Source organism: Rattus norvegicus, chromosome 2 (assembly GCF_036323735.1).
Source record: "Rattus norvegicus strain BN/NHsdMcwi chromosome 2, GRCr8, whole genome shotgun sequence".
NCBI lineage: Eukaryota > Metazoa > Chordata > Mammalia > Rodentia > Muridae > Rattus > Rattus norvegicus.
The window spans coordinates 33,517,276-33,528,172 of record NC_086020.1 but is presented as its reverse complement, the minus strand read 5'-3'; the positions used below and the strand labels follow the sequence as shown (position 1 = coordinate 33,528,172).

At 39.8% G+C, this 10,897-nt stretch overlaps 1 protein-coding gene across 4 annotated transcripts in view; it reads left to right on the top strand.

The window, feature by feature from the left end:
- The window catches only part of Rad17 (RAD17 checkpoint clamp loader component), a 30,280-nt gene that overhangs the window by 442 nt on the left and 18,941 nt on the right, over window positions 1-10,897 (top strand). The window contains 5 exon segments of one of the 4 annotated variants that reach the window (NM_001024778.1): window positions 29-177; window positions 1,131-1,234; window positions 4,363-4,617; window positions 5,846-5,929; window positions 10,233-10,389. In NM_001024778.1, the coding sequence (NP_001019949.1) occupies window positions 1,193-1,234; window positions 4,363-4,617; window positions 5,846-5,929; window positions 10,233-10,389 (538 nt within the window). In that variant the 5' untranslated portion in view covers window positions 29-177; window positions 1,131-1,192. 4 annotated transcript variants of the gene reach the window in all.

Below are 10,897 nucleotides of genomic sequence, written 5' to 3'. Positions count from 1 at the left end.
TGCCGGCCCCTCCCCTCTGGTGCGTCGCGTAAGCGCCCGCAGTAAGGAAGGTCCCCAGGAGGCGGGCCGCCCTAGAAGCCTGCGGCTGAGCTGGGAGGGCTGGGCGGTTACCCTTCCACACTACAGCCTGGCCTCCTTCACATCTTTCCGCCCGCGAGGGGACGCAGCTCCCAGAAAGTAAGGACGACGACGCTTCCGCTTTTCTTATTAATGTCCTAGAGGCGTGAGACCCGCTTCGTCTTTACGCCTACCTGGGCTGTCCTCCGGACCCGCCCTCCAATATGGACTAGTGTAGGATGTAGGTGAGGAGCCCTGGCCTGAAGCCATGGTGCGATGTGTCAGCTCCGTTCTCTGTTGATTGCACAAACACCTAGGACTGATGTGTCCCTGTCCCCTGCGCAGTGTATGAGGTGGAGGTGGATCGGCTAGGGGTAGTCTTGAAGTTCTCGTTTATCTCCAGCGTAATTCACGAGCCTGGTATTTATCATCAGAGACAGTTGGTTTTTTATCCAAGGTGATGATTGTCAGTCTTGTTTTCAAAGAGCCCCGACCGTTGAGTATCTTTTATTTCGACAAGTATAATTTCTTAAGCAGACGTTTTTGTATCCTTTTAAAACGTCAGGCCCTAATCCTAAATTATAAGGGGAAGAGCATTTGTTATATTAGGTGGGAAAGATTTTAGCGGGTGGGCTTGTGTGTACCTACAACTCTAAAATAGACCAGTGCACTTCCGGTTTATCCGAAGTGACTGATGAGTCTTACTTCATTGTGTTTTTTCCTTTCTCTTAAGTTGTAAATACACTGTACTTTGCAGCGTGATATGAAATAAGAATTTAGGCATAAAAATGCTTATATGGGATTAGTTTTTCTTTATAACAGAAGGTAAGTGCACAAATATGTGGCTTTTCTGTTTCATTCTTTGGAGTTTATATGAAAACCTTTTTACTTATACCATCCCACCACAAATAGACTATCTGATACAATTGTAATCATTTAAAATTTACTTAAAGGTTTTAACATCTTTTTTGAGTCCACATTACATGGTTGATTTTGTATTTTGATATTGATCAGTATTAATCCTGTATTTATTGTTTTTCCTAATTTGTGATGTTTTTCTTTTTTCCACCAAGGTGAATTATACTTCAATATACTCTAAATTGTATGCTACTGATGGGAACTGTTAAAGTTTATAATGTCAGAAACTTTCCTTAGACCAAAGGTGTCTTCTACAAAGGTATGACATACATAGAATGGCATGTAGTAGTTGCCTAAAGAGAACCACAAAAGTTTGTTCTCAGTGCTTTATGCCTGTCAAAGTAGTGATGGTCCAGCGTGTGCTGCAGTTAGTGATCTGAAGTCTGGTAAGCCGAAAAACAGCTGTAACCACGACCATTGAAAAGCCACCTTTTTTCCTTCCTTCCTTCTTTCCTACCTTCCTTCCTATTTTATTTTTAATTTTTCAAAACCGAGTTTCTCTTTGTAGACCTGGATATCTTGGAACTCACTTGGGAGGCTGGCCTCTGCCTCCCAAGTGCTGGGATTAAGGGCTCGAACCACTATGCCCAGATTTGAAAAAAAGAATCCCAGTTACAAAGAGTAAACACTCTTTTTTTTTTTTTTAAAGATTTATTCATTTTATTATATATATAAGTACACTGTAGCTGTCTTCAGATACACCAGAAGAGGGCATTGGATCTCTTTATAGATGGTTGTGAGCCACCATGTGGTTGCTGGGAATTGAACTCAGGACCTCTGGAAGAGCAGTCGGATGCTCTTAACCGCTGAGCCATCTCTCCAGCCCCCAAGAGTAAACACTCTTGAAACAATCTGTATGTGGTTGTTGATTAGCTTAGCACCAGGCTCTCCCTGACATTCAGGTTGTCATTTTTCACAAGATAGGAATTTCGGGGGCGTCCAGACGCATGCAAAAACTCTGGGAGCTGTTTCCCCAAGGGGAACTCTTTTTTTTTCTGATTTCATGTAAATTATATAACGTTGCTATTTTTCTTTCTCATGGTAGATAGAAGTAAGAAAACTACAAAATGTATAAAAACATACAAATCGAAATTGTCTTCAGAAAGTTTAGTATTAGATCATTTTCATGCACTTTTAAATATAACAGAAAGAAAATAATTATAGTTAACATTGCCAATTCTTTGACAAAGAAAAGAAATGAATCAGGTGGCTATGACAGCATTTTTTTTTTTTCCTGTTCATCGTTTTTCTTCTACTTCTCATATTTCTGACCCTTTGACTAAAGGGTGAAATGTAAACTAGATTGATAGTTACCAGCCCACATTTCTTCCCATAATCCTTATTTTCACTTCCAGTTTTATTGTCTATCTCTGAGAGGAACATTATCTAACAAGGAGTTCACAACAGTAATTAAGTCCCCTCCTTTGCTAATATATATCCCTCTTCCTCTCCCACTTCAAAGACTGAAGCTAGGGCCTAGGGATGCCAGTGAGCCTTCTGCTGCTAGACCATGTTGCTAACCTGAGCAGAGGACCCTTAAAGAAAGTGTATTCTTGCTTCTTCCTCCTTAGTCAGGAAGGACATTTCGAAAGCCAGGTGACGTGTTAGATTTTTCTAGATTTATAGTAGAGTATTAAAATCCACTTTTGGGGTGCTGAGATGACTCAGCAGTTAAGAGCTCTTCCCAGAGGACTGGGGTTCAATTCCCAGCATCCACGTGACAACTTAAACTGTCTGTAAGTCCAGTTCCAGTGGGTCTGACACCCTCATGTACCTCATGCAGACATGCATGCAGGCAAAACACCAATGCACATTTTTTTCTTCTTTTTTTTTTCGGAGCTGGGGACCAAACCCAGGGCCTTGCGCTTGCTAGGCAAGTGCTCTACCACTGAGCTAAATCCCCAACCCCACCAATGCACATTTTAAAAAAAAAAATCCATATTTAAACTTTTGTTTGTTTGATTTTAAGTTTTTTTAGGCAGGTAAACCTATTGTAAACCTGGCTATCCTTGAACCTACTGCTGTCCTCTTTTGTTTCTCTCTCAAACACTGGACTTAGAAGCTGGTATTGCTCAGACGTTTAGAAAATTTCATTATCTGAAAAACCTTTTCAGTACTGTTATTTTAGGTTAAAATCGCTCAATTTGCCATTTTTATATGCATTTATCAAGGTTTTTATTTATTCATTTTCTTTTTTTTTAAGACAGGGTTTTTCTGTAGCCCTAGCTCTTCTAGAACTTGCTTTGTAGACAAGGCTGGCCTTGAACTCAGAGATTTCCGCCTGCCTCTCCCTCCCAGACACTGGGAATAAAGGCGTGTACCACCAGTACCACCCAGCTTTTACCAAGGTTTTTAAAGAAAAAGTGATAGAGGGAGCTGTGGTGAGGGAGCAGTTTCTATGGACTTCCTTGTTCTGATGGCCCCAATATTCTTGTCCTAGATAGCTCCGTGAAAAACCTTCCCCAGAAAGCCTGTCTCACTTACCCATTCATTGAAAAGAAATTCAGTGCAGCCATAACCACCAGGTTGAGCATCAGGATTCTTCACCTGTATTTTTACAAAGTCTTAAGATAAAGACTTTTGGGGTGTGGTGGCACATGCCTTTAGTCAGAGGTAGAGGCAGAGTCGCTGAGTTTGAGGCTAACCTAGTCTACAGAGTATGTTCCTGGATAGCCAGGGCTACACAGAGAAGCAGAGTCTCAAAAAAAAAAAAAAAAAAGAAAAAGAAAAAGGAAATTGATATGGATTGTATCTGTATGAATGTATGAAATGACTCTTAGTTTGTGAATATTCGTGTGTGCGTGTGTGTGTGTGTGTGTGTGTGTGTGTGTGTACACACATAGGTATTGTAATGTGAGTGCCTTACTCAAATCACTTCTCTACCTTTGAGATAGGGTTTCTCACTGTATAGGGATTTACACTGGACTAGACTGGCTGGCTATCAGGAATCTTCATGTTTGGTATCACATGAATATGTAACACACATGCATTTTTACATGGGTACTTGAAGGTCAAACTTAAGTCATCATGCATGTGCCACCATCCCTAGCCCAGTTTGTGAATGTCAAATAGCATTGCTTTTTCCATGTAGGAGGATTGAGCCAGGCCTTTGGGCATTAATAGGTAGTGCTGTACTGCTTAGCTGTATCTTGCTCTTTCTGCTTCTTAAATTAAGCACTTTTAATATTTATATTTTAATTGTCTTATTTTATGCACATGGCTGTTTTGGCTGCATGTCTATGTGTGGACCACATGTGAGCAGGACCCTGTCTCAGGCAGATAGATAATTTGCAGAACTTTAAGGGCTACAGTCAGAATCTGAAGTAGTTCAGTTGTAGAGGGAATAGATGTAAAAACTGTAGTAATTGTAGTTTCGTTTCTTCTCAGGTAACAGACTGGGTAGATCCGGCATTTGATGACTTTTCAGCGAACACTGCTGTCACCACCATCACCGTTTCATCTCTAAGTTTGAATAACTCCAGTCACAGAAGAAAATACTTGCCCTCCACATTAGAAAGTAACAGATTGTCTGCTAGGAAAAGAGGAAGGCTGCCTTTAGAACAGACTAATGGTCTAGAAACGTCAAAAGAATATCTGTCTGACGATGAGCCATGGGTGGATAAGTATAAACCAGAAACTCAGGTGTGCACTGACTACAAACGTGTCTGCAGTTTAGGATGGATGAGCTTGGATAACAAAGAGGACATTTTCAGAGTCTTATTTTTAAGAATCTTTTTAGCTTGGCATGGTAGCCCCCATATTTAATCCCATCACTGAGGAGGTTGGTCAACCTAGTGAATTCAAGGCCAGCCTTAACTACATAGCAAGCCCAGGAAAGCCAGGGCTATATAGAGAGACCCAGTCACAGAATAAGTAAGTAAAATGTAGTAGAGAAGAAAAACCACTGTTTTATCCTTTTTATGTGTAAAGGCTGTGACACTACCAAGTTATTCTGTAGTTGTAGCTTCTTTTTTCTGTCTTTACCCTAGACTACATTTACAAATGTAGTACCCTTTCTGTTTCTTTCCCAAAATATATTGCTAGGTTTTTTTTTTTTAGAAGTTTCATGATAAACAGAAGTACCAAAAAATTACCATGCAGTGTATCAGCATGAGAATAGGGTTTTTCCATAATCGTATAAAAACTAAGGGGCTGGGGAGATGCCTCAGCAGTTAAGAGCACTGGCTGCTTTTCCAGATGACCCAGGTGCCATTCTGAGCACCCACAGGACAGCTTACAACCTCTGTAATTACAGTTCCAGAGGACCTGATGGCCTCTGAGTGTACCTGGCCTATTGCATTGACATACAAATGTGGGCAAAACACCAATTCTTATAAAATGAATAATATAAGAAAATTGAGCTGATGAGATGGCTAAGAGTCCAGGCAGGTACATGATGGAGGAAAGAACAGACTTCTACAAGTTGTTGGCAACTTCCTCAAAGCAAATTAATAAGCATAAAAATATAATAAAGTATAAAATAGAAATAAGCATAAAAGTTTAGTAAAGAAGCATAGATATATTTGAAAGGCTCTATTACAACATAGAACATTACTGTTTTACAAACATTTTTTAATTTATTCATTTATGTGTGAGTGTTTTGTCTGCATGTATACCACTTGTGTGCTGGTCCACACAGAGGTGGAGAGTATTGAATCCTCTGGAACTAGAGTTAAAGATGACTGTGGATCACCATGTAGTTACAGGGAATCAACCAGGTCCTCTGGAAGAGCAGCAAGTGCTTTTAACTGTTGAACTATCTCTTCAACCCGCCTTGTAACTTTTTTTGTTCACTAAAACATTCATATGAAAAGTTGCTAACAGGCTAAAAGTGTTTTGAAATGTTTTTAACCTCAAGTTTTTATCTTAGCATGAGCTTGCTGTCCATAAAAAGAAAATTGAAGAAGTTGAAACCTGGTTAAAAACTCAAGTCTTAGAAGTGAAGCCGAAACACGTAAGTGAATGCATTTAAAATATTTAGTCCTTCATTCTCTGAATTATACAATGCTAATCTTATTTTTCTTTTTCTGTTTTGAGACAAAGTCTCACTATGTAACCCTGGCTGGCCAGGATGGCTTCAAACTAACAAGAGGTCGGCCTGCTTCTGTGTTCAGAATGCTGGGGTTAAAGGTGTGCTCATTATATAGCTCGAGGGAGCTGATCGGGTGTGAACCCTAGGGTGATCTAAATTCATGATGATCCTTCTGCCTCATCCAAGCTCAGGGATCAACACGAGCCACCATGCCTGGCAAGAGGCCAGTCTTTATGATCACTTTGTTTATACATCTTCATATTACCTTCAACAACCTGATTTGTTGTTTCCACCCTCTCTAAAAGACTCAGAGAGGAGCTAGAAGATGATTCAGAGAGCTGGACAACTTGAGTTCAATCCCTGGGTACCACATGTTAGAAGGACAGAATCAGTTCCTACAGTTGTCCTTTGACATCATCTTGGGCCACAATCATGCCTCCCCACAGTGAATAACTATAAATGAATGTATTTGTTTGCCTTGTTTTAAAAAACTCCAAGAATTGAAGGTTTCCCCTTATTTGCCTCCCTCTCCCCATTACGTTCCAACGTCAGCCAAAAGGATATAGTGACCCAGTGGAGTGCTAGTGACTTTAGCACATCTCATTATTTCATAGTATTTCACAGTGAAGCAAGCAGTCAATATATATAGTAGTGGTTTAAAAAAAAAAAAAAAACTATATCTGGAAAAAGTCCTCATTAATGTTAACTTGAGGTTTTGTTTCACTTCCTTATTCCACAATTATTCTTAGCCCCTCCTTAAAAGGTAGACTATTTTCTCTTCCTCTTTAGAATCTTTAAACACATAGGAAAATAGAAGCATTTGTGTCTCCACAATGTAGCTCTCCTTTTTTTGTAAGTTCTTTATATTAAATTAAAACTGACTCTGGGTGGTAATGGTGGCACAGATCTTTAATCTCAGCAGTCATGAGGTAGAGTCATGGGGATCCCTATAAGTTCGAGGCCAGCCTAATCAACAGAGGAAGTTCTAGGACAATCAAAAAAAAAAAAAAAAAAAAAAAAAAGGAGAAGGTATTGGTATATGCTATAACATGCATGAAACAAAATAAAAGCCTGACATTTCAGTTAGGTGTGTTGGTGCACACCTTCAGTGCCAGTACTCAGGAGTCAGAGTCAAGGTGAATTGAATTGCTTGAGTTCAAGGCCAGCCTGGTTTATTAGGTTCCAGGCCAGCCAGGACGACCATAGTTGAAACCCTGTCTTGAAACAACAGAAACCCTGGCATTTCAGCCAGACTTGAAATTATACATTATACCTCACGGTAACCTTTTGTTTTTCTTGAGTGCTCTGGGCCTCACTTTAAACTTTTATTCCTAATTTATTATATATGCCATATTCTCCTCTTTAAAAATTACAGGGTACAGTGTTACCTGTCCTCAAAATGCTTTCTGCAGCTGGTATGTTTCAGCTAGAACCGAACCAAGAACCAGGCATTGCGTTTGATTGCTGTGTCTCTCAGTCTTTGTTTCCTTTTCTTAATCATATAACAATGTGTGTCTTTTAGTTTTTCTCTCAGTGTAAGACATTGGCTTAGTTGAAGAGGCCAGGCCTGTTGGCAGCATGAGCCTTATACTTGGGTTTGTGTATGTTGGCTTGTTTTCTCTGACAGTGAGTCCTGAATTTGTATTTTCCAAAACTTGTTTTTCCTCTTTAAGAGATGATCTCACACTATTACCCAGGCTAGAATCAAACTCCTGGGCTTAAATATTCTCAGCTCAGCCTCCTGAGTAGCCAAGAGTCTAGGTTTGATTAGATTCAGATAGAACATTTCATTATGAGTCTGCCATGATGGATGTTTTGTATTATAATGCATTAGAAAGTAAATGGTGCTGCTTCTCTGTTTGTTTTTTTGTTTTCTCTTTGCCATGCTAGGGTCAACCACTGTCTTAAGTCAGCCAGGCAGGTCTCTACCACAGAGCCTCATCCTCAGAGCTTTGTTATTGCTGGAGTTGGGATTTCACTGCATTCCCCAGGTGAGGCTTGAACTCCTGGGCTCATGAATCTCAGTACCTTAGACTTCTGAGTGCTGTTCTGCAGCCATGAGCCTAGCACCAAGCTTCCACTATGTTTGATAACAGAATCTCAGTTGTTTGATTTAACCAATAAAGACTGAAGGGCCAGATGCTGGGGTGAAAACCTGGTAGCTCAGAGAGGCAGAGAAAGCGCCCAGCTGACCTTCCTCCTCATCTAACATTGCAAAAGGAAAAGGAAGCTCTCCGGGCTGTCTCAAAACCCTCACACTGAATGTCCTTCCTTTCTTCCTTCCTCTGCATCTTTTATCTGTCCTCCTGATTTTTTCCCACTCTCCATGGTTCTTCCTATGTTCATTCCCTGGCAACTGGTTGCTTGCCTCTTGACCTATGGTTGACTTTATGTGATTCTGTTTACAATCAGCAGAAAGCTCTTGGATTAAAGCTAGGGCTGAGCTACACCACGGTTAGAAACAGGTTTTCCCAGTAAACAACATAATCTCAGGGTTCATAGTGTCATCAGTTATCTTGCAACAGTGATCCTACATTTTTTTTTCAAACCCTTCCTGAGCCACTAATTAGCGTTATAAAATGGCTACTTTGAAAATATTTTATTATTTCTATAATTATTAGCAGATGGCTTTCTATAAAAGAAAAGTCTGCTATTGGTAGCTAAGGCTGTTTAGTTACCTAAAATATAGTTCCAATTGGAAAAGCAGGATAAATTTAAAATCTTACCCTATCATTTTTTTAAAAAAAGATTTATTTTTATTTCATGTGCATTAGTGTTTTGTCTGATTGCTTATGTGTGCGTTATATGTGTTCTAGGGTAGCCACAGAGGCCAGAGGAGGCATCAGTCCTCAGGAACTGGGGTTATAGACAGTTGTCACCCACCATGTAGTTAAAGAGAATGGAACCCAGGTCCTCTGGAAAAGAATTCAGTGCTTTTAGCCACCGAGACATCTCTCCAGCCTACCTTTAAGTTTTTAAATAGACTTTTAAAGACATTTTAAGCTCATAGCACACCTAGAGATTCCTGTACCCTGTGCCCTATTAATATCTCCAAGTAAGTGGAACATTTGTTAGCATTAATATTGATGAACCTCCATTGACCTGTCTTTAACAGACCACATCATTGTTTACATTAGGGCTTCCTTTCAATTTTCAACTTCTGAGCGAAAAAGTTGTTTTGAAAGGAACAGATTCGGGGTTGGGGATTTAGCTCAGCTGTAGACCTAGGAAGCGCAAGGCCCTGGGTTCGGTTCCCAGCTCCGAAAAAAAGAACCAAAAAAAAAAAAAAAAAAAAAGAAAAGAAAGGAACAGATTCTCCTCATTTTTGCTTGTGTACAAGGACTTGATCCTAGAGATCTCCCTCCCCTCCCCCCCACACCCAGTTTTAAAGTTTGAGGCATGGTCTCACATTGTAGCCTGTGCTGGCCTGGAACTATGTAGTTCAGACTGGCCTTGAACTCACAGCTCTTCTTCCAACTCAGCCTTCTAGCTGTTGGGACTATAGGTGAGAACAACCACTCCTGGCTCTGATGTGCCTCTTAGAGCAGAGGCTTTTAAGGTTTGGTTTGGTCATCTTCATATCCACAGCTAATGGTTTAGATTATTCAGGGTCTACTTTATTTCCTCACAGGATTCTCTTGTTACTAGAGTGTATTTTCCCCCCTTCTTTTGTTTTTTGAGATAAGGTTTTTCTATGTAGCCTTGACTGTCCTGAAACTTGTCTGTAGTGTGGCTGGCCTTGAACTCAGAAATCAGTGCCTCTGCCTTCCAAGAGTTTTGGGTTAGGGTTAAGATTAGGTTAGCTCAATTGAAGGTGTGTGCCTCCACAGCTGGCTAAAGTACACGCTTTTTTTTTTTAAAATACATTTTTGTTTGTTTATTTTTACTTCATGTGCATTGGTGTTTTGCCTGCATGTATGTCAGTGTGAGGTATGTCAATGTTAGGATAATCTAACTTCTAAGAATTTTGTTTCAAATCCTGTGCCTTTTGTTTAGCTAAAGTTTAATTGTTTTAATTTAGTTATTAAGTTGTCTTTGAGAAATATATAATATAGGACTTGAGGAATTTTCAGAAGAAAACAATCCTCTCAATTACAAGGTTTAGTTTTGAAATTTATATAAGATATTTAATAGACCTTTATGAGATAATAAGAACTAAGAAAAATTTGAAAATTGTGTACCATTGTAGTAATTGTTTTTAATTAATGTTTGTATTTGGTTTTAGGGTGGGTCTATTTTATTAATAACAGGTCCTCCAGGATGTGGAAAGACAACTACTATAAAAATACTGTCAAAGGAGCTTGGGATTCAAGTACAAGAATGGGTTAATCCCATTTTACAAGACTTCCAAAAAGATGATTACAAGGAGTTATTTAATTCAGGTAAGGCTTGCTTTGAAGATGCTGGTGGACACACACACAGAAAGCTTTACTTGATGGCACTTCCGGGTCAGACAGTAAGAACACATTTTCTCCCAAGCTGTCAGTTTGACAAGAAAGGGACAGACATCCAGATAGGACAATGGGATTCCTAGAAAGTCAAATTTGAACTCTTCCCCCCCCGGAGCTGGGGACCGAACTCAGGGCCTTGTGCTTGCTAGACAAACGCTCTACCACTGAGCTAAATCCCCAACCCCCCTTTTTTTTTTTAAAGGTAGAAGCTGATTTTTCTTTTTTTTAAATTTATTTATTGATTGATTATGTGTCTATGTGTATGTATGTACACATGTATATGCACAACATGGACATGCCATGCTTACATGTGAAAGTCAGTTCTCCCCTTCCACTGTAGGTTCTCGGGATAAAAGTCAGTACCTTTACCCTCTGAGCCATCTCATCCACCCAGCATTTGCTGTTTTGAGACTTACGTACTTAGTGTTGTCCCAAACTC